Source organism: Dendrobates tinctorius, unplaced genomic scaffold (assembly GCF_039654945.1).
Source record: "Dendrobates tinctorius isolate UK_male_01 unplaced genomic scaffold, ASM3965494v1 ptg000394l, whole genome shotgun sequence".
In the NCBI taxonomy this organism is placed as follows: Eukaryota; Metazoa; Chordata; class Amphibia; order Anura; family Dendrobatidae; genus Dendrobates; species Dendrobates tinctorius.
In genome coordinates this window covers 1,206,330-1,230,125 of record NW_027362060.1, presented here as the reverse complement: position 1 = coordinate 1,230,125, position 23,796 = coordinate 1,206,330, and the positions used below count along the sequence as shown (strand labels likewise).

General features: G+C 42.9%; 1 protein-coding gene across 1 annotated transcript in view; it reads right to left on the bottom strand.

Annotated features, from left to right (window-relative positions):
* The window catches only part of GRK1 (G protein-coupled receptor kinase 1), a 135,481-nt gene that overhangs the window by 15,745 nt on the left and 95,940 nt on the right, over positions 1-23,796 (bottom strand). Inside the window, exons 3-5 of the mRNA XM_073563549.1 lie at positions 21,273-21,430; positions 15,569-15,652; positions 13,987-14,111 (exon numbers count right to left, since the gene is read on the bottom strand). Of these exons, the coding sequence (XP_073419650.1) occupies positions 13,987-14,111; positions 15,569-15,652; positions 21,273-21,430 (367 nt within the window). The remainder of the gene's footprint in view (positions 1-13,986; positions 14,112-15,568; positions 15,653-21,272; positions 21,431-23,796) is intronic.

The window sequence follows — 23,796 nt, the reverse complement described above, 5'->3', positions numbered from 1 at the left end:
CCAATGCCGCAAAAAACTCGTCCACTGATCGTAGAGATGGTGAATCGACCGGCAGGGAGAAGGCCCAGGATTGGGGATCACCCTTTAGAAGGGACATAATGATTCCCACCCGTTGTTCCTCACTCCCTGATGAACAAGGATGGAGCCTGAAGTATAATTTGCAGGCCTCCTGAAAAACCAAGAATTTATCTCTCCCTCCAGAAAACCTGTCAGGGAGAGATACCTTGGGTTCTGGTTGAGCCTGGACTTGAACCAAGGCCCCAAACCCCACCAACTGCTGCAGCTACTGCACCATCTCACCATGCAGCATCCTAAGCTCATCGGTGAGGGGCTCAAGCAGTTGGGCAAAGGCCTGTATTTGGGTCATGGCTCACCAGAAAAAAATGGGTAGGTTGGTAATAATGTCAGTATGTCTGGCTCTGCGTGACACGACCCGACGATCGGTTGGTCGCAAAACTTCAAGACAGACAAGGGGACACCGGGGAAACAATTACAATGGTGGGCCCTATAATAGGGAATGGGGAAGTGGACAACTCCTGCACTCTCCTAAGGAAGAGCCCTGAACTCTCCTCATGTTCCCTATACAGGTTCTTTCAACCTGTCGCCGACCAGGATACCTCAGTCCCTTACCTGCCCTGCACCTATCCCTTACTAGGGAACTGGCAAGTGCGGACACTGGTCCTCACCGCTGTACTAATAAACACCAGGGAAAAACAACAGACAGGGAAAAACAAACAACTTAGCTTTCTCTGCACTGGACCGCAGAGTAAGGCGCCCGAACACAGCTTCCAGCATGAAACACCACTCCAGATAGGCTACAAATGCACTGCTCCAAATAGCTCCTCTCCTCTCAAAGGTTGGTTAGAAAATGACCAGTATTACCAACAGGGAGCTGCAGCAGCTGACAACCTTTCATAAGAAGGAGGGGGAGGTCACCACCTGCTGACTCATTAAAACTGTAGTAACACCAGCGGCCACTGGAGGGGGAAAACCCAGCAGCCAACCAATTACAGTTGTAGCAACACCAGCGGCCACAGGGGGCAAAAACTCATTAACCCTGGAGGGCCCAAAAGGAAAAAGGTTTATATAAGAGAGTCCAGACTCTGACACAGATCCAGAAAGGGATCATGACAATATGTAGTTTATGTACATTGTGGGGATCAGAAGGGAGGGGGCATTTGGATTTGAGAGCACAGAATTTGCTGAATTTCTTTTGGTGGGCGAGGAGCCATTTCCGTTTTTCCAGAGCCTTTGTGCTACCAGTAATGTGGAAGCCCACTATATTTCCATTAACAGATAACAGACCTCAGTGAGGGCTTGCTTTTTTGTGGATTGAGTTGAAGCTTTTATTGGGAACATTTTACATAACGTTTGGGATCACATTAATCCGGTGCTCTACGCTGAGCACTTACTTTGGGGTTTCCATCTAAATCTCTGAGTGACGTAATTCAGATGAAACTCCCAAGGGATCCATTCAATATAATGAGGCAGCAGTTACTCTGGACTCCATCTGGCGTCTGTTCAGCAGTGTACTTCTGTTCAGAATTGCACAAAACAGTGGCCGACGGCACTTTTATGCAATCATAAAAGGCGTTTTAGTCCACTTTTTGTTCGGCAGCATGATGATAAAGCATTGTTTTTTGCCTTTTTTAATTTTTTTATGGTGTTCACTAAAGGGGTTAACTAGTGGGACAGTTTTATAGGTCAGGTTGTTGCAGATGCAGTAATACCAAATGCGTGTACTTTTATTGTTTTTATTTTTTTCATTCAAATATTTATTTAAAGATACAATATCTTTTAATGTTTCATTATTATTTTTGATATTTTTTAAAATATTTTATAAGTATTTAAAAAATGTTTTACTTTTTTCTAACTTTTTTACTTTGTCCCACTATAATAATTTTTTGCAGGCTGATCGATTCTACAGCATGGAGATGCAGCAGCATCCCCATGCTGTAGAAAGTGTCAGTTCTGCACTGACAGAGAAACTTGCTTATCATGCACTGGGATGATCAGCAAATTTTCTAGGTCTGGGATGTTGTCATGACGACATCGGGTCACCATGGCAATGATTGGGACCCCACATCATGCTACGGGTTCTCCGATCAAAGGCAGAGGGGCTGCCAGCCCTCTGCCAGCTCCCGGAATGCTGCAATCTCATTCAATCACAGCATTTTGTGGGTAAAATTGCCAGGAGCGGTCTGTGAGCAATCCTGGCACTTAGTGCCGGATGTCAGCTGACATCTGGCGGTGATCACCCATGGGCGATCGCGCGGACGTAATAATCCATCCCTGGTCAAATAGGCCCAGGGCACATGGATGGATTATTATGTCTAATGTCATAAAGGGGTTAAGGAGAGGATATCACAACAGTGCAATAGAAATAGGGAGACAATTCCTAAAACTCTGAATATACTATACAGACTGTGTGTAACAAAACAGCAGTGAAGAACAGTTGCCATCTGTTTAACCATAGTCAGATATGTTGAGGTCATTCAATCTTCTCTAATAACCAGGTTCCACCACAGTTTTGCACAGTATAGTGGCGGTTCTTAAGAACTTTAGTGCAGCTGGGGAAGAGCCAATAGTCGACCTGAGTATGACCAATGATCATGATGAGTCAAGCGCAAAGCCGCAAGGACATCTTGGTTCTGATATCCTGTAGAATGTAAGCAAGTAAAGGCTGGGTCCTCTCTCCCCTCTATATCAGTCTGTGATTGTTAGTTTGTTTACTGTAAGTGATATCTGTAATTTGTATATAACCCCTTCTCATGTACAGCACCATGGAACCAATGGTGCTTTATAAATAAATAATAATAACAATATCACTTTATCAAAAGGGAAGATCTAAAGCTGAAAAGATATCATAAAGTTCAGAACTTGGCATGTACAAACTATGAACCAGGCACTCTCGACAACGTCAAAGCGGAAATGCACAGAACAGGACTCAACTTATTCAGAATTAACAAACTAATCATGAACTTTTGACAGCAAATATTAGAGTCAAACTATACAAACGGACAAGACAACAGGCCGTTTTCAACTTCTATTTGACCAACATACCTGAAATTTTTTGGAACGTTCTGCACAACCGATTTACATCACTGGACACAGATGAAAGCAAGCCTTATTTATTTACTAGATGGAGGCCCGATGCTATCGCATCGGGAGGGTGGTGACGTCCCGATGGGAGCAGGCTTTTCAGCACTGAGAATCTCTCCTCCCCAAGTGCTCACCCGCCTATCCACTCTCTCTTTCCACCATGTGCTGAGTTCTCCTGTCTGTGCTCTCTCCTCTGACCTGTCTCCCCCCTGTGCACTGTCTCTCTCCCCACTGTGTGCTGCCTCTCATGTTCTCTCTTCTTTGGCCTGTCCACCCCATGTGCTCTCCCTTTTGTCTGCTCTCTCTCCTCTTCCTGTGCTGTCTTCTTTCATCATGTGTTCTCTCGTTTGAGCTGTCTACCCTGTTGTGAATTCACTTTCTGGTCTACCTCTGGTTGCTGGTGAGGGTGGTGGAGCTGGTTGTATTGACAGAGGAGTCGTGAGTTCTCTTTCCGGGCTCCCTCTGGTGGCTGCAGGAGGTAATGAAGCTGATCTAATTAACAGATACCTGCCACCTGATATTGAGGGAGACGATTGGACATCTGGAGTCTCTGACTGGATTTAAGACAGCCGACTCCCTCTATCCCTGCTGGTGATTTTTCCTGCCTCCTGAGGTCTTAGCTTCCAGTTCAGTCCCTGCATTCTCAAGCTTAGTGTTCTTAGCTATTGTTCACATTTGATTTGGTTTTGTCTATTCAGTTTTGTGTGGTCAGCCATCCCCGGCTGGGGCTGTGCTGAATTTCCAACCTTATGTTACTGTTTGTGCCAGTTTGCTTTTTGTCCCTTATTAGATTGGCCTCTTTTTGCTCTGTTTTCAGAATATGCCAGAGTGCTGATATAGTGGGTGAAGTCTAGCGACTTCAGGGGTTTTTTTGCTATCAGAAGTGTTGGACATTTTTGCAGGGTTTTTTGGCGTGATTGCAAACAGTATCTTTCCTTTCCTGTCCTTTCCAGTTAGTGTGGGTCCCATCGTTTGCTCAGCCAATTTTCCTACCTGCGTTTGTGTTTTCATCTTGTCTCACCGACAGTATATGTTTGGGGGCTGTCTATTCCTTTGGGGTCTGCTCTGGGGCAGTTTAGATTTCCCCTTTTCTTGCTTTAGGCTTATTTAGTCCTCCGGCTGTGTCGTGGCATCTAGAATCATCGCAGTATGCTCCACGGCTACTGCTAGCTGTGTGGATAGGATCAGGGGTCTGCAATCCACTTAGTTACCAACCTCTCTGGTTTTCTGTGGCTTAGCTTGGTCTTGTTTTCCTCCTCGGTGACCCAATCATAACAGAATCACCAGCCTAAACTGTAGATTCTAGGGTACTCAAAAGCAGGAAAGAATTGTAAAAAAAAAAAAAAAAGTGTCAGAATTTTTTTTTATATGTATTTTTTCCTCTTTTTCTCTGGGGCCGTGGGAGGATTTCTTCTTTAATGGAGATTAAGCAATTGTCTGATTGTGTTGAGCAGCTCGCTGCTGAAGTGCAGGGAATTTCCGCCTATCTCGCTCAAACACATGCTGTTGAACCAAAAATCCCTACTCCTGATGTGTTTTCTGGGGATCGGTCTAAATTTTTGAATTTTAAGAATAATTGTAAATTATTTCTTGCCTTGAAGCCTAACTCATCAGGGAGCTCTGTGCAGCAGGTTAAAATTGTCATCCCCTTGCTGCACAGCGATCCCCAGGATTGGGCTTTTTCTCTGACACCTGAAAATCCTATTCTGACTAATGTGGATGCATTTTTTCAAGCCTTGGGGTTGTTGTATGATGAACTTAATGCTATTGATCAAGCTGAGAAAACCCTATTGGCATTGAACCAGGGTCAGGATTCTGCAGAGTTATACTGTCAAAAATTCCAAAGTGGGCGGTCCTTACTACATAGAATGATGGTGCCTTGGCAGCTTTCTTTCGGAAGGGTTTATAAGAAACCGTAAAAGATGTTATGTTGGGATTTCCTGTTCCCTCTGGTCTTGATGATTCTGTCATTAGCCATTCAAGTTGATCGGCATTTACGTGAACGTAAAACTACACGAGAGGCGTTGCCGCCTTTTGAACAAACGTCTGAACCCATGCAATGTGATAGGGATTTGTCTAGGGCGCAACATCAGGAGTTTAGAAGGCATAATAAGCTGTGTTTTTTCTGTGGAGACGCCTCTCATACTATTTCTGTCTGCCCTAAACGAGAGAAACGTTTTGCACACACATTTGCTGTGGGCAGTGTACAACCTAAGTTCCTTTTGGAAATTACTCTGATCTGCTCCTTATCCACATTTTCCGCTAAGGCTTTTGTTGATTCAGGAGCAGCTTTGAATCTGATGGATTTGGACTTTGCTAAACATTGTGGTTTTCCTATGATACCTCTGCGGATGCCTATTCCTTTGAGGGGTATTGATGCTACTCCTTTGGCGAAGAATAAACCTCAGTTTTGGACCCAGGTGATAATGCGAGTTGCCCCAGACCACCAAGAAAATTGTAAATCCCTGGTTTCAAACTCATAATCCAGTTTTGGATTGGAAATCTGTGTCTGTGGTGAGTTGGGGTTGTCAGTGTGTTCTTAGTGACACTCCTGTTTTCTCCACCTCTCCTCAGTCTCATGATATTTCTGATTATTTGGCTGATTTTTCTGATGTATTTAGTGAGAGTAAGTCTGTGTCTTTGCCTCCTCATAGGAGTTATGACTGTGCAATTGAGTTGATGCCCGGGTGTAAATTTCCCGAGGGTCGGCTTTTCAACTTATCGGTACCCGAACATGATGCTATGCGATCTTATATCAAGGAGTCGTTGGAGAAGGGTCATATTAGACCATCCTCTTCACCCTTAGGTGCTGGGTTCTTTTTGTGACCAAGAAAGATGGTTCATTAAGGTCTTGTATTGACTATCGTTCCCTTAACAAAATTACGGTTAAATATCAGTACCCGTTACCCCTGATTTCTGATTTATTTTTCAGAGTTAAAAGTGCCTGCTGGTTTACCAAGCTTGACCTCAGGGGGGCGTATAATCTTATTCGCATCAAGCATGGGGATGAATGGAAGACAGCGTTTAATACTCCGGAGGGACATTTTGTGTACCTGGTGATACCTTTGGGCTCAGTAATTTCCCCTCTGTCTTCCAATCCTTTATGAATGATATTTTCCGGGACTTTGTGGATAAGTTTTTGATCATCTATCTGGATGATATTTTGATCTTTTCCAGTGATTGGGATTCTCATGTGGAACATGTCCGGACTGTGTTCCGGATTTTGAGGGAAAATTCCCTGTATGTTAAGGGATCGAAATGCCTCTTTGATGTACAGAGGATTTCATTTTTGGGATTTATTTTGTCTCCGTCGGCTATTGAAATGGACCCGGCCAAGGTACAGGCCATTTATGATTGGGTTCAGCCCACTTCTTTGAAGACTCTACAGAAGTTTTTGGGTTTTGCTAATTTTTATCGTAAATTTATAGGTAACTAGCTGAAGAGCCCAGCGCTGCCCGGGCATAGTAACTAACTGAACTAACTGTGGTTAGTTATAGCTAATTATAATTATCCTCCATCCCATAGCCCCGTGTCCATATACCCATCATACATATCCATGATCCCATAGGCCCGTGCCCATATACCCATCATACATATCCTCCATCCCATAGTCGAGTGCCCATATACCCATCACACATCCTCCATCCCATAGTCCCATGCCCATATACCCATCATACATATCCTCCATCCCATAGTCGAGTGCCCATATACCCATCACACATCCTTTATCTCATAGTCCCATGCCCATATACCCATCATACATATCCCCCATCCCATAGTCCCGTGCCCATATACCCATCATACATATCCGCCATCTCATAGTCCCGTGCCCATATACCCGTCATACATATCCTCCATCCCATAGTCCAGTGCCCATATACCCATCACACATCCTCCATCCCATAGTCCCGTGCCCATATACATATCCGCCATCCCATAGTCCCGTGCCCATATACCCGTCAAACATATCCTCCATCCCATAGTCAAGTGCCCATATACCCATCACACATCCTCCATCCCATAGTCCTGTGCCCATATACATATCCGCCATCCCATAGTCCCGTGCCCATATACCCGTCATACATATCCTCCATCCCATAGTCCAGTGCCCATATACCCATCACACATCCTCCATCCCATAGTCCCTTGCCCATATACCCATCACACATCCTCCATCCCATAGTCCCATGCCCATATGCCCATCATACATATCCGCCATCCCATAGTCCCATGCCCATGTACCCATCATGCATATCCTCCATCCCACAGTCGAGTGTCCATATACCCATCATACATCCTTCATCTCATAGTCCCATGCCCATATACCCATCATACAAATCCTCCATCCCATAGTCCCGTGCCTGTATACCCATCATACATATCCCCCATCCCATAGTCCCGTGCCCATATACCCGTCATACATATCCGCCATCCCATAGTCCCGTGCTCATATACCCATCATACATATCCTTCATCCCATAGTCCCGTGCCTGTATACCCATCATGCATATCCTCCATCCCATAGTCTCGTGCCCATATACCCATCATACATAGCCGCCATCCCATAGTCCCGTGCCCATATACCCGTCATACATATCCTCCATCCCATAGTCCTGTGCCCATATACCCGTCATACATATCCGCCATCCCATAGTCCCGTGCTCATATACCCGTCATACATATCCTCCATAGTCCAGTGCCCATATACCCATCACACATCCTCCATCCCATAGTCCCGTGCCCATATACCCGTCATACATATCCTCCATCCAATAGTCCAGTGCCCATATACCCATCACACATCCTCCATCCCATAGTCAACCATTATGACATCATAATGAGCGGCGGCAGGGCTTGCAACCTATGATGACATCAGCGTCGCCATGGCAACCATTGTGACATCTTAATGAGGGGCGGGGCACACACTGTTTCCCCAGTATGCTAATAGGGGCATTATGACATCATAATGAGGGGCAGGGCTTGACGCGCACACACTTTTTCCCCAGTATGTAGATAGGAGCAAAATTGTTTGGTGAATTGGAACACGCGGGGTTAAAATTTCGGCTCACAACATAGCTTAGGACGCTCTCGGGGTCCAGACGTGTGACCCTGCCAAATTTTGTGGCTGTAGCTGCGACGGTGCGGATGCCTATCCCGGACATACACACACAAATACATACACTCATACACACTTTGAGCTTTATATAATAGATTTTTCTGGTATTGTCAAACCACTGATCTGACCAAGAAGGGCGCTGATGTGCTGAATTGGTCTCCAGAGGCAGTCTCGGCATTTCAGGAGCTTAAGCGGAGATTCACTTCTACTCCGGTTCTATGGCAACCTGATGTCTCACTTCCATTTCAGGTGGAAGTAGATGCTTCTGAGATTAGTGCAGGAACTGTTTTGTCCCAAAAAGATCTGGTGACTTCTAAAATGAATCCCTGTGCCTTCTTTTCTCGAAAATTCTCCCTATCTGAACGTAACTATGACATGGGGAATCGGGAATTGTTGGCCATGAAATGGGCATTTGAAGAGTGGAGACATTGGTTGGAGGGAGCTAGACATCAAGTTGTGGTCCTCACCGACCTCAAGAATTTGATTTATCTTGAATCGGCCAAACGCTTGAATCCTAGACAGGCTAGGTGGGCCTTGTTTTTCACGCGTTTTAATTTTGTGGTCTTTTTTCTTCTGGGCACTAAGAATGTTAAGGCAGATGCCCTTTCTAGGAGTTTCTTTGCTGATCCTCTTATTGTGACCAAGCCTATGTACCATATTAGGTGAGGGGGTAGTTCTTTCTGCCATCTCGCTCGATTTGAGATGCGCCCTGGAGGAATTTCAGGAGGACTAACCTGAGCATTGTCCTATGGGAAAATTGTATGTTCCTGACCAGTGGAGGAAGAGAGTGATGTCTGAAGTTCATTGCTCCGCATTGGCTGGTCATCCAGGCATTTTTGGTACCAGAGATTTGATGAGTCGGTCCTTAAGGTGGCCTGCCTTATCTCATGATGTCAGGAATTTTGTGCAGTCCTGTGGGACTTGTTCTCGGTCTAAACCATGATCTCGTTCTAGTGGGTTGTTGATGCCCCTGCCGGTGCCCAAGAGGCCATGGACCCATATCTCAATGGATTTTATTTCTGATCTTCCTGTCTCTCAGAGAATTACTTATCTGGGTGATTTGTGATAGATTTTCTAAGATGGTCCATCTTGTACCACTCCCAAAGTTGCCATCTTCAGAGTTGGTGCCCATGTTTTTACAACAGGTGGTTCGGTTGCATGGGATTCCTGAGAACATTATGTCGGACAGAGGATTCCAGTTTGTTTCCAGATTCTGGAAAGCTTTTTGTTCCAATCTGGGAATTAAGTTATCTTTCTCCTCTGCGTTTCATCCTCTGACCAATGGGCAGACTGAGAGAACAAACAAGACTTTGGAGTCCTATTTGAGATGTTTTATATCTGCTGATCAGGATGAATGGGTCTCATTTTTGCCCTTGGCCGAATTCGCGCTAAATAATAGAGCTAGTTCTGCCACTTTGATGTCGCCCTTTTTCTGTAACTTTGGGTTTCATCCTCGATTTTCTTCAGGGCAAGTGGAATCTTCAGCCTGCCCAGGTGTGGACACTGTGGTAGAGAGAATGCAGCAGATTTGGGACCAAGTGGTGGATAAGTTGTCCCTTTCTCAGGAAAAGGCCCAGCGGTTTTCCAACCGGCATAGGACCATTGGTCCCCGGTTTAAAGTGGGTGATATGGTTTGGTTGTCATCAAAGAATATTTCTATGAAGGTTGCGTCTCCAAAGTTCAAGCCAAGATTTATTGGACCTTATAAGATTTTGGAGATTATTAATCCTGTTTCTTTTCGATTGGCTCTTCCAGTTACGTTTAATATCCATAACGTGTTTCATAAATCTATGTTGAAGACGTTTGTTGAGCCAGTAGTTCCTATGGCGGCACCTCCTGATCCTGTATTGGTTAAAGGCAATGTGGAATATGAGGTAAAATATTGGATTCTCGTTTGGCTAGACGGAGACTCCAGTACTTGGTCAAATGGAAGGGTTATGGCCAGGAGGATAATTCTTGGGTCTCTGCTTCTGACATTCATGCCGATAGATTGGTTCGTGTTTTTCACCGGGCCCATCCTGATCGGCCTGGTGGCGTGGATGAGGGTTCGGTGACCCCTCCTCAAGGGGGGGTACTGTTGTGAATTCACTTTCTGGTCTACCTCTGGTTGCTGGTGAGGGTGGTGGAGCTGGTTTTATTGACAGAGGAGTCGTGAGTTCTCTTCCCGGGCTCCCCCTGGTGGTTGCAGGAGGTAATGAAGCTGATCTAATTAACAGAGACCTACCACCTGATAATGAGGACGACGATTGGACATCTGGAGTCTCTGACTGGATTTAAGACAGCCAACTCCCTCTATACCTGCTGTTGATTTTTCCTGCCTCCTGAGGTCTTAGTTTCCAGTTCAGTCCCTGCATTCTCAAGCTAAGTGTTCTTTGCTATTGTTCACATTTGATTTGGTTTTGTCTATTCAGCTTTGTGTGGTCAGCCAGCCCCGGCTGGGGCTGTGCTGAATTTCCATCCTTATGTTACTGTTTGTGCCAGTTTGCTTTTTGTCCCTTATTAGATTGGCCTCTTTTTGTTCTGTTTTCAGAATATGCCAGAGTGCTGATATAGTGGGTGAAGTCTAGTGACTTCAGGGTTTCTTTTGTTATCAGAAGTGTTGGACTTTTTTGCAGGGTTTTTTGGCATGATTGCAGACAGTATCTTTCCTTCCCTGTCCTTTCTAGTTAGTGTGGGCCCCATCGTTTGCTCAGCCTATTTTCCTACCTGTATTTGTGTTTTTATCTTGTCTCACCGACAATATATGTTTGGGGGCTATCTATTACTTTGGGGTCTGCTCTGGGGTAGTTTAGATTTCCCCTTTTCTTGCTTTAGGCTTATTTAGTCCTCTGGCTGTGTCGAGGTGTCTAGAATCATCGTAGGTACGCTCCATGGATACTGCTAGCTGTGTGGATAGGATCAGGGGTCTGCAATACGCTTAGTTACCAACCTCTCTGGTTTTCTGTTGCTTAGCTTGGTCTTGTTTTCCTCCTCGGTGACCCAATAATAACACTAACCCCAGTGTATTATCTCTTTCCTGTGTACACTCGCCCCTCATCCTGTGGTAAAATGAAAACAAAGTAGGTAAAAAATAACTTTTTATTCGTGCATGTGCAGTTAATGTGACCGGCCACCATCATCTGCCTCTACAAAGATGTTGGTCTGATTTACTGCACCTGCACGTACGTCGCACAGGCACAGTGAATCATTTTGCTATGGCTGCCCGGCGGAGAGAGTGCCCCGACGGTCTAGATCCCAGTGGCGGTCTGGATCCCAGTGGCAGCCGGGATCCCAGTGGCGGTCAGGATCCCAGTGGAGGTTATTATCCCAGCGGCAGCCTGGATCCCAGTGGTGGGGAGGGGTCCTTGCAGCATGGGGTCCTTGCGGCGGGGGAGTCTCAGTGGCGGGGGTCTGGCAGTGACCCGCTGGTGGTACTGTGCAAGGGACTGTTACAACCAGCGGGTGCCATATTGGAGCATCTATTATTTGGGTGTTCCAATATGGCGGTCGGCGTACTTACGGTCGGCGCAGTGAAATATGGGATTTGAGGATGTCCGGACAGAAGTGGATGATGGACAATTTTAGGTAATTATATAAATAGATGGATACACACAAAGAACATTATTACTGAAAAAAAAACAGAAAAACAATAGACCCCAGCAGCCATGGTTTACAGAAGAGACTCTAAAAATCATTGAAGAAAAGTGAATGGCCAAAGCAAGGAAACAAGCAGGATGCAGACAACATCAGTAAGAGACTAAAGACAGCCATTAAAGCAGACAACAACTTTATTACAAAGAGTTATACACAGAGATAGAAAGCTAACATCTGAGTGGCAAGACCAGGAAGGCATACCTAAAAATCAAAGAGATACAACAAAAGTTTCAACCAAGAGTGTGCATGATGAATTACGCTAACGGGAACAAACTAACTAAGCCAGACCAGATCAAGGAAAGATGGAAAAAGTACATGGAGCACCACTGCTAGAATGACTCGGGAAGAAAGTGAAGCTGGAAATGATAGACAGCCGAACATCCTGAAAGATGAAGTCGTTGCTGCGATAAAGCTTCTGTCAGGCAAAAAAAAAGGATCTGGGTGTGAAAATTTTAAAATAGAGCTAATAAAGTCTTCTGAAGCAACAGTTGATGTCATCACATGCCTGTGTCAACAGATATGAACAACTGGCAAACGGCACTAGGACTGGATAAAATCCATGCTTATCCATATTCCAAAGGACGGAAATGCTAATGATTGTGGAAACTATCAGGCTACCTCATGCCAGCAAAATACTACTTAAGATTCTACAAAGACGGTTACAGCCTTACTTTGACAAAGAGCTACCAGAGGAGCAAGCAGGATTCAGAAAAGGCAGAGGAAAAAGAGATCAATTGATGGATAATGTGAAAGGCCAAAGAATACAACAAGACGACCTATTTTTGCTTCATTGACTACAGCAAAGCCTTCAACCGTGTTTATCACCAGAAACTTTGGAATACCGTGAAAGATATGGGAGTGCTGAAACCATCTGATCAGCCTCATTAGGAACCTTTACATTGATCAAAAAGTAACAGTCCGAATGGAACACAGCAACATGGAATGATTCAAAGTAGAGCAAGGCGTCAGCTGCTTCCTTTCACTATTTCTCTTCAATTTATATGCAGAAGCTATTTTTGGGAAGGCTGGACTTGCTGAAAAAGAACAAGAAATCAAAATTGCTGGACAAATCATCATCAATCTTAACTACGCAGACAATACAACATTGATAGCAACAAACTTAGATTAAATGAAGGACTTATTACAGACTTTCAATATGGAAAGTTTGAATATGGGATTGCTACTCAACACAAAGAAGCCAAAGATATTGATTCCTGCAAGGTGCGACCAGGACGTCACTGGACAAGTTATTCAAATTGAGAAACATTTCACTGACGACGAAGACACGGCTCGTACATAGTCGGGTCTTTTCTATAGTAGTCTGAACAAAGTAACAAGTAAGTAATAAAAAAAAAAAACTAGAAGAAAAATTGACGCCTTACCAATGTGGTGATGGAGGAGGCTGTAACCAATACCATGGATGGCAAGAAAAACAAACATATCAAACTTTGAACAAATCAAGCCAGATATGACACTGAAAGAAAGGATAACCAAGCTATGACATGCCATCTTTGGACACATCATAGGAAGAAAGCAATCACTGGAAAAGAATATTATGGTCAGAGGAATTGAAGGAACAGGGCGAAAAGGAAGACCAGCAACCTATTTGCTTGATACAATCAAGCTAGCGTTAGAGAAGACCCTGGTGGACCTATCTAGGTTTGAACAAAATCGATCTTCCTACAGATCATTCATCCATCAAGTCACCATGGCTTGAGATCGTTAAATAATAATAAATATTGGTGCAGCTTTAAGTGAATTCAAGTGAATGGGAGATAAACTGCAGTACCCAAGCTCAGCCACTAAGCAATGTACGGAATGTACAGCTCTGGTCATAGTTTACATCTGGCCGACGGCAGAGTAGATAACAGAAGGTTAGTAGTGTTGTGGGGGGGAGTTTGGCTGTGGGCCCAACATCAATTTGACATTTATGATCTATCAAAAATAAAGGTCAACAACATATTTGTCCTGGACAACCTCTTTAATTCTATAATTTATCTTATAACAATATGCCATTTATTATAAATAAATATTATTTTGGAATAAAAAGTATCCGGCATAGAGCAGAATATTAAAACATCATCTAAAAGTGACCTGATCTGAATTATTTAGTTATATTGATAATATTTAGTTACCTTTTCTCCTCTTGATCTGAATGGGCCACGGGCAGCAACCATTTCATATAAAGTTACCCCCAAAGAGAAGTAGTCTACAGAGTAATCATATTCTTCTCCATTTAGCAGCTCAGGAGCCATGAACCCTGGAAAGATTTGTGTTAGGCCATGACTGAAACAATCAAGAATAGAATTTAGCAAATAAATTGTTACGCACTGCATAGATACATAAAAGCGACCTCACCTGACAATAAAAATGTCATTATAAATGCATAATGCATATTTAAAATATCTGGTGCCCTTCGTTTAAGCCTTTGTTGCACTGTTCCTCTGAATTCCAGTACCCTCTTCATGCATGTAAAGTGGCTACCACCTTCCAATATAAGTTTTGAAAGTTTGAGACACTCTCCCTGCTTTGGGTTGCTCTTTCTGAGAGCAGGGAGAGTGTCTCTGTCTAGACATTTTGCACAGTTCTATTATAGTCTGAGACACTCCCCCTTTCTTAGATGGACTAGCCAAAAGCATATGAGACTTCAAAGCACTCTGTGCTTAGAGGACACTATTAAGAGAGTATTGGGAAACAGGAAAACTGTTAGACAAAGTAGGCTCACTATATGAGGTGGATCCTCTAAGTCCAAAGTCTGTGTGGGCATACGGAACATGGACATCAGTTACTGGAAGCCACAAACAGACTGGGGACATCTGGGAGACTGGTAGCAGAGTTCCTAGAAGACACTGGTGGAAACATAGCAAAGGCAAATTAAATGTCTTAAAGGAGTTCTGGAAACCGCAAGCAGACAGAAGTCCTGGAAGCCAAAGGGAGACATGTAGAAGAAGCAACCTAGAAGTGTTCAATGGGTTCTGGAAGCCACAAGCGGACAGGAGACGTCTTGGAAGCCACAAGTGGACATTTAGCAAAGGCAAAACAAACCTTAATAAAGTCCTGTAAGCATCAAGCGGACAGGAGACATACTGGAAACTGCAGGTGGACACATTGCAAAGGCAAATTAAAAGTCTTCATAAAGTTTGGGTAGCCACAAATGGATAGGAAACTTCTTGGAAGCTTCAGGCAGACATAAAGCAGGGTTACTGGATGCTGAAGACAAACAAGTGAAGTCCTGGAGACCCCCAAAAGGCAGCAGGGTTACTAAAAGCCAAAGACAAACAGGTGAAACCCTGGAGACCACTGACTTGTCATAGGGTTACTGGAAGCCACAGCAAAGTAAATCAGAGACTGGAAAACACAGGCAACCAGGAAACGGCCTGGAGCTTGTTGAAAAGAACTGTGCACAGACAAACTAAAAGAGTTATTAGAAAGTCTTAATGCTGCTTTCATAGAGTGACAGCAGTAGTTAACATGTTACCAGCCACAGGGGAAGCTCTACTCCACTGGCGGCTCTTAGAGGCAGATGATGGCTGAATAAATCAGCCATCATATGTCAGGAAATATGCAAGTTTGTGAATTTGCATCAAAGGCAGGGGCATGACAGATTAAGTAACTGTATGTCATATAATGAAAGGGTTACAAAATGAAATAATAAAGGGAGCAACAGGAATAAAATAGGACCAAAAGCTAGCTAGTTTTATTCTATTCGTTCTTTACCTGGAGTTCCAGCATAACCTTTAGTTTTGCTTTTCTTCTCTTTCAATTGTACAGCCAGCCCAAGGTCAGAAATACGGACATTCCCTGAAAAGTAAACACAGACTTTGTTCTTTCAGACCGCATACTGTTCCTGCATGCCTATCTACAATATTTACCTTGCATTATAAAATTTTTCTGGAAATATATTGAAAATCCTACAAGAAGATACTAAATGTTGGGAGCTTTTCTATTGCTTGTATAAAACGAGAATACAAGTAATAGAAAGCCTGTACTTAAAATGCCACTTTGGTCCTTGCACCTACACAGCCAGACAGTCGACTGTAACACCTGGTTAGGGCTAAGTTTCTACCATACCATTGCCTTATTTTCTCTGTCGTTCTTATCCTCCTTTCTGCTTATGTTTTGCCACAGTTTGTTGTAATTATGTGCTGGTATTTATTTGTATGTGGTAAAATAAAGCTATTGTGCTGACAGCTTGTGTATATGTACAGTATACTGTATAAGATGCATTTAGTCCGATTTTGATTGGTACATTTCACTTATTTTAGGGACTATGCAAGTTATCATGATTGTTATGTATTTTTAATCAAAAGGCTAGTAGGTCTATGAGTATTATACTCTGTATTGTGGATCTTTTTCTTGTAGTCCAAGCGTTGGACTTGTTTTTAGTGTTTTGTTTAATAAAAATGTGTCTATTTCTTGGTGATCCCGGGCTATTTGCATATACTTTTCCTTGTTTTGTTGTCTGATCTACATTGATATGCATTAGGTGATCCCAGTTTTTTTATTCAGTGGATGTTGCCCGCTTATATCTATATACTTAAAATGGCACTTTATATAATATCCAGTATTATGTTTGGAAATTGGTAACATAAAAAATTGTTGACATTAAAAATACAGATACATAACAGGACAGCCACTGTCAGAATTTCTATTTTACTCTATAGGGGCCATGATAAAATTAAATATAGACCAAGATGCCAATGGTCACTTGCCAGAAAGGTATGTAGTTTGTTTACCTGGTGTAATATATTTTTTCTTTTGCATCTGCAATTATTTTTCTTTTGGACCTCTCTATTCATGAGATATAGCCCCCCCTTTCCTGTATGTAAATCTATTCTTTTCATTCAAGGGAGCCTGATTATCAACTCTTTTCTAAAGCCCAATTCCACTGAAGCCAATGTCTCCTGTAAAAAATAACAATAAACAACAGCCACATCACTCACCTCTCCATTGTTCTGTTCCATGCGGTAATCAATGTCAGGGGATAAGCAGTTTTCAGCCTGGACGGTGCCAAGACGCGACCATTCAAGCTGAGAACCACTGAGGAATGAGCCGCAGCAAGGTTACCGCAGGTCACTGATGCTGCGTTCCCAGTCGTGCCAATGAACTGCGGTGACCTCAGTGAGATCATTGCTCACACAGTAAGAAAAAGTCTCAAGTTGCAGCGTTGAGATCACCACAGTTCACCAGGAGAAATTTCTCATAGTGCACTCACCACTGTCCGTGAGATTTTCTCTCATTGTGCTAGCGGTGATCGCCTCAGTTGAGAGGCCTGCTCATTGCAGTTCATTCTTCCCTGCTTCTCAGCATGAACCTCCTCATGATGCTGTAACGGTAATGTAAAATATCACGTATGACTTTTCCGGAACATTCCAGAATCTTCCAATCTCTACACTCTCTAGAATGATTCATAGCAGCACAGAGCCAAGCGACCCCCCTGTTCTTGTCCCTGTGTGCCTGTCACACATTGAAGCAGCTTGTGTTTCCTCTGCCTGCAACTTCACACACACTCACTGTAATATGAGACTACAGCCACTCACTCCTTCCTGGGGGGTCTCCTCACTGCAAGAAATGTTAATTAGCCAGGAGAGAATTTCCTTTGTCAGTCCAACATGTGCTTCTCATATATATATAAATATATATATATATATATATATATATATATATATGGGAGATATTAAAGAGTCCATAACTCGGGCTCTGTCAGGGACAGGAATATGAAAATGACACATTGAGACGTGCGCCAATTGGGCTTCACTAGAGTGGTTCTTGCTAAATTCTAGCACCAGCAAAACCAGAGAAACAGATTTCTCCTGAGCAGAACAGAATAGACAGCTAGTGTTTGATGTCATTACAAAGCTAATTTCAATATAAGATGAATGATGGTTCTGCCGATACTTTGCTAGGTTCTCAAGCCCAGATATGATGGTTATAAGTTTTGAGAACCCAAATCTGTACTTTGAGAAAGGGGAGGACTGTCACAAGCCAGCCCCTTTAGTGATGTCACAAAGCCAAAGGTATAAGGTATTTTCTCCTATCCCTCCCTCATTCTAGCCTGGGATGCCGTGGCAATAAGATCGCAAATGCACAGTGACATTTGGCTCCTCCCTGCATGGTTCCGCCTGAAATTACCTAAGCAATTTGTAAGTTTACCTCTTTTTTTTTAAATCCCTTTTATTTGCAGTTGCATTGTACTTACTTTTATTGTCTCATATCGTAAAACCTTTTTATCTTCTGTAAACACTGCCCATCTTTTGGGAATAAGCTATAAAATTTATTAGTTCTATCTCTATGCTCTATGACGAATTCATGTGCCTTCAAGCTAATTACGCTACAGATTTGAGTTTGCTTCGCACCCCTCTATTAATTGTACATATTAATAAGAGAAATCTGAAGCTGGTGGCAGCGAAGTGTGTTCTGGCTAGGTAGGTAGCGCTGGTAATGACTGAGCGGGTTTTATAAGCGGATTGTGTGGCTGCGGCCAAAGCATTTGTAATTCCCTCACTGCAGCAGCCTAATAGCCAGTGCACAACAAGCAGCCCGTCCGGTGACTAATTATCCTAGGTGTAGTTCCCTGACTGACCTGAGGGTAAGGGGGCGCCAGAGAGCTGCAAGTTCCAAAGTGGAACTGGAAAGTGGGATATCCACAAATCCCAACAGCTTGTAACATATTGTGGCAGTGGTGGGATAACTAAAATAAACTCCCCTGCGGTAAATTGTTAGAGCAAGACTAGATTGCTGTCTTTTACCACATGGTGCCAGCGGTGGGATAACTAAGATAAGCCCCCCTGTGCCTGTGATAGCCATGTGCGGCCAAAGGTAACAACCCCTGATCGTGACAGATGCCACTAATCATGCTGAAGAGCATATGTCGCACAAATGGATTACGGTATGGGACATTATGCATTCCAGCCATTGCTTCATCCAGCCACCCCTCCATCCATCCCTCATCCATCCATCCCTCCAGCCATCCCTCATCAATCCATCCCTCATCCATCCATCCCTCATCCATCCAGCCATCCATCTATCTCTCATCTAGCTACCGCTACATCCACCCATCTCTCATCCATCCCTCATCCAGCCATTTTTCCATTCCATACAACCTCAGTGACCAGTGATAACCTCAGTGACATCACTGCTAGTCATTGATACTGCGCTCACAGCAGCTCATTCCTTGGTGGTTTTCAGCCTGGATGGTTGCATCTTGGCACCTTCCAGGTTGAAAAGTATTTATCCCCAGACGTGCATTATGGTGTGGGACAGATTGACGAACAAGTGAGGTATATGGTTGTTTTTTATTTTTGCTTTATTACAAGAGACGAGGGCTTCAGTGGAATGGGTGTTAGGTGAGTATAACTGTGTTTGTTACTTTAAAATAAAAAAGGAAAAAAATAGTGTGTTTTTTTATTTAAAAAAATACTTTATTCTGGCGGTATGTTTATTTACAATATAACTGTAGGATTAGTAATGGAGAAGTGACTCATAGACGTCTCTCCATTACTAAGCAGTGGACTTGATATCACCAGCCTCAGAATACCAGCCCCCAGCTGTCTGCTTTAGCTTGGCTGGTTGTAAAAAATAAGCCTTTTTTAATGATTTATTTAAATAATTTTAAAAAGGCATGGGGACCCCTCTATTCTTGATTACCAACCTAGCTAACGCTGGCAGCTGAGGGTTACAGCCCCCAGCTGTGAGTTTTGTCTGGCTAGTTATCAACAATACAGAGGAACCCATGCAGATTTTTTTAAAATTATTTATTTAGAGTGCAGTCACCAGCTGATGAACACTCCCTTCAGACACCACTCGTTTTCACTGTTATTAGCAGCAAAAGGCATAGGCTGATGGGAATAGTAGTCCCATCAGCTGATGCCAGTGACCGGAGGTAAAATTTTTACCTCCAATGACAGAGTGGGAACTGTGGCTCTCTGACCAGCGGTGATGATTTTACTGCCGATCAGAGGCAGTGTTTGCCTTGCTGTCATGCACATGACAGCGTGAGAAACACCCTGTGTTCGGGTTGCCGAACCGGAACAGTAACACGGACTTCCTGATGAAGTCCATGTTCAGGCGTGTTCTACAAGTTTAAATAACTTTTGTGGCGACCTATACATCTAAAACCAAGGAAGGTCCCACACAATGGCACATAAAATGTTATCTTTATTTATTATTAACAATGCAATACAAGAGATTAAAAAGAAGGTGCTAGACCATAAAGAGAGACAGAACAATCATAGAAGCATCATTTAACAGCACATTTCATTATGCAGATGCACTCCCACATGCTACATATCACTGAAAGGGATTACTATGATTTACTTTTTTGGTACTCATCAGCTGACTATCCTCAGACATGTCCCGCTATGCCAATACCAATCCCCACATATCTCAATACCATGCAAAAAGGCGTAAGTATAAGTATAACAGCATACTATGAGCTGATGATGCTTCCTGGACCGTCCCTCATGCCCCGATGCACGTTTCGCTGTGCTTCATCAAGGAGGCATAGGTGGATATGTTTGAGGATAGTCAGCTAATAAGTACCAAAAAAGTAAATCATACTAATCCCTTTTAGTGATATGTAGCATGTGGGAGTGCATCTGCATAATGAAATGTGCTGTTAAATGATGCTTCTATGATTGTTCTGTCTCTCTCTTTTTAATCTTTTGTATTGCATTGTTAATAATAAATAAAGATAACCTTTTTATGTGCCATTGTGTGGGACCTTCCTTGGCTTTAGGTGTATAGGTCGCCACAAAAGTTATTTATAGTTGGTTGGTGGCACATTTCCCAGTTCAGGGATATTGCTTATTGTTTGGGCAATTTGGTGAATATAGTGTTCTACAAGTTGCAAAGACGCTTGTCGTGAAAGCGTTGAATAATTCTGAGACTGCAGTTTTCATTAAATGTGGCATTTTGTTCTGAATTTGGAGAAGCCACTTAACATATTAGTTGTATTGAACATTTCTAAATTGCAACTGTGTGATTGGCTTATTACAAACAGAGGAAAGTTTGTACATTTTGGTAATGAACCTAATTTGCAATGGGGTAGAATAATTTTAAATGCAACAGTACAGCGTCATGTAAATATTTTGGCACCCTTGGTAAAAATTAGTGTTATTGTGAGCAGTTGGGCAAGTTGAAAATGAAATATCTCTAAAAGGGCCTAAAGTTAAAGATGACACATTGCCTTTGTATTTTAGACTAAGAAAAATAAATTGTCATTTTTAACATTTTAAAAATTACAAAAAGGAAAATGGGCCGATGAAAAAGTTTGGGCACTATTGGAGATTTAGCAGTAATTTTGACCAGGGGTGCCCAAACTTTTACATGCCACTGTATATACTATTTGTTGCTAAATATTTTTTGTGGCTAGTGACATAAAATGATTTTTAAGAGTTTTCACCATCTAAAATAAGCATACCATCATTGTCCAGTAGAACATTTTCTGGTTTGAGGTCACGATAAATGATCCTGTTTTGGTGTAAATGTTCCATCCCACATATAATCTGTGCAGTATAAAAGCATGCTCTGGGTTCATCTATCCCTGGATTTTCCTCATCAACATTGTAAATGTGAAACCTAGAGTCAACAAGGTTTTAAATAAAAGTTAAAAATTATAAGTTAAAAAAGTTAACAATAATCATATAGCAATATGATGAACTAGATATGAAGAGTGACATTATGTGATAATTATATACAGAAAGTAAGGAAAATATCTATATTTACAGTAAAATTAAATATAAATTGGAAATGAGTGAATATATTCAATGTAAATTCGAGTCAAATTTTATGAAATTCACATATCAATCTGGAACAAGGTTTCATCAACTACAGGCCAAATGGCAAACATGACATCAGGCGCGGACACACAATCTTGCTAAAACACTTTGCAGCTACCACATCACACGGTTTAGTGCAGCCAATCAGGAGATACTATCATAGTCTCTATAAGAGCCAAGCCAAGGATTGCAGCATCCATTTTAGGGTGCTAGGACGAGAGGACGTCAGAGCTCAGAGCTCAGTATTAGGGATAGGAAAGAAAGTTTTAAAGCACATGACAAATATTCCAGACAGTTAAGTGTTGTACAACTGCAGCAGTGAAAAAGATTAATATAGTTGTGATGTTAGGATATGGTATGAGGGTATCATTTTGTTTGTATTAATATTTTGCTGATTTTTGTGGTGTTCTCTTGTATGATGAATTGATATTTGCTAATTGATGAATGGTTGTTAGGGCCCCCGTTACACGCTTCAATGTCCCAGCGACCCCACCAACGATCCAATGTGGATGGTATCACTGGGACATAGTTAGCTGATTGCTGGTGAGCTGTCACATAGACAGACTCACCAGCGGTCAGGACCAGCAAGCAAGCTGGTTTCCAAGGTAAACAGCGGGTATCTAAGAGCCGCACGGCTCTTAGATACCCGCTTTTTACATTGGAAACCAGCTCCCAGCGACGCTGATCGTTGGTCTCTCGCTGTCACACGCAGAGATGCACGCTGGCCAGCGGGAGACCAACAATCAAAAAATGGCTCAGGACATTTGAGCACGGTCAGCGATACCCAGCGGGGGGGCCGGTCACTGATGTGTGTCACACACAGCAAGATCGCTGTGGCATCACAAATCAGCGATCTCGCTAGTGATCTCGCTGTGTCTGATGGGGCCTTTATTGCCATCTGATATCACCTACCCACAGTACTGTACTGTTTGCTAATATGCTAATGATATATTGACCTAGCTTGTTGAAACAATGAGCCCTTGCGACCTTTCCCCTCTGACCTGTGAATGAGGAGGGGGACTTTTAAAATATCAGTGTGGTGAGACACAATCTCAGATCATGTGTGGAACTATGATGTGAACACAGCACTTCAGAGAGAAAGAAGAGTATATGGACTATGTTATCTTCTGTCTGCTGTATTGTTGGACTCTCATTTCACAGGGCTGTATCCTGTTACTGAACTGCATTCGGCTTTTGGACTCTCTTATCCTTTGTGTGGTGGATTGTATATGGACCTTTCGTATTTTTGCCTAAATAAAGGTCTTGGAATTGTTCACTCTTCTTTTGCTCTATTGATTGTGTGATACCAGAGAAGGACCCCGTGACAGTAGTAGTTTGTGAATAATACAGAACTTCAATTAATAGCAGGAGAGAGAGCGAGATGGGAGATGATAGCATCAGAAATGCCAGATTATGCATGATGAATTAGAGAGAGATGTGGTGATATGGGGATATGGTGAAGCTAGCATCTGTCCTGCTGAATTTGAATTCCAAATACACATTTTTTTCTTTATTCTTAATGCACTAGCATGGAGCAGCAAGGCAGAACAATATATTTTACTAAATCAGTTTCAGTCTTGGATAGTGTACTTGCTAGACATAAAACCTGAGAGTTTTTGCATTTATTGCACAAACATTTTTGTGAAGGGAAATAGCTCACTCATTTGTTGTGTGTGTGTGTGTGTATATATATATATATTGTGGGGATGTGACTCGCTCAGGTGCAGCGGGAGACAATCAGGAGACCGGTTCTTCCAAAGTTCATGAGGTTTATTTCTGTCATAAACCATAAAACAGCGTATCACCAAAAATAGCCTCTAGCTTAGGCAAACAAAACATAAACCTTCGTGGTTGCAGACTCAGACCGCGAGTCTCAGCACATGCTGGGAGGTGTAGTCCTCCCCACATACAGCTCCCTGGTTCAGGAGCAGGTCACATTATAAGGCTGTAGCCACACCCACGTTCCCAGCAGCTGACTGGTCACATGACTGTGACCTCACCACAGGTCCTTCAAACAAAAACAATAACAATATCTGGTATGCTTTACTTCTGCCTTACATTATGGAGATAAGCCATTTATGAGACACATATCTCCCATCAATTACACGACCCTTAGCCCTGCCACATACCTCCCCCCTCTGCCTAAAGCCGTGGGGCTTGGCACTT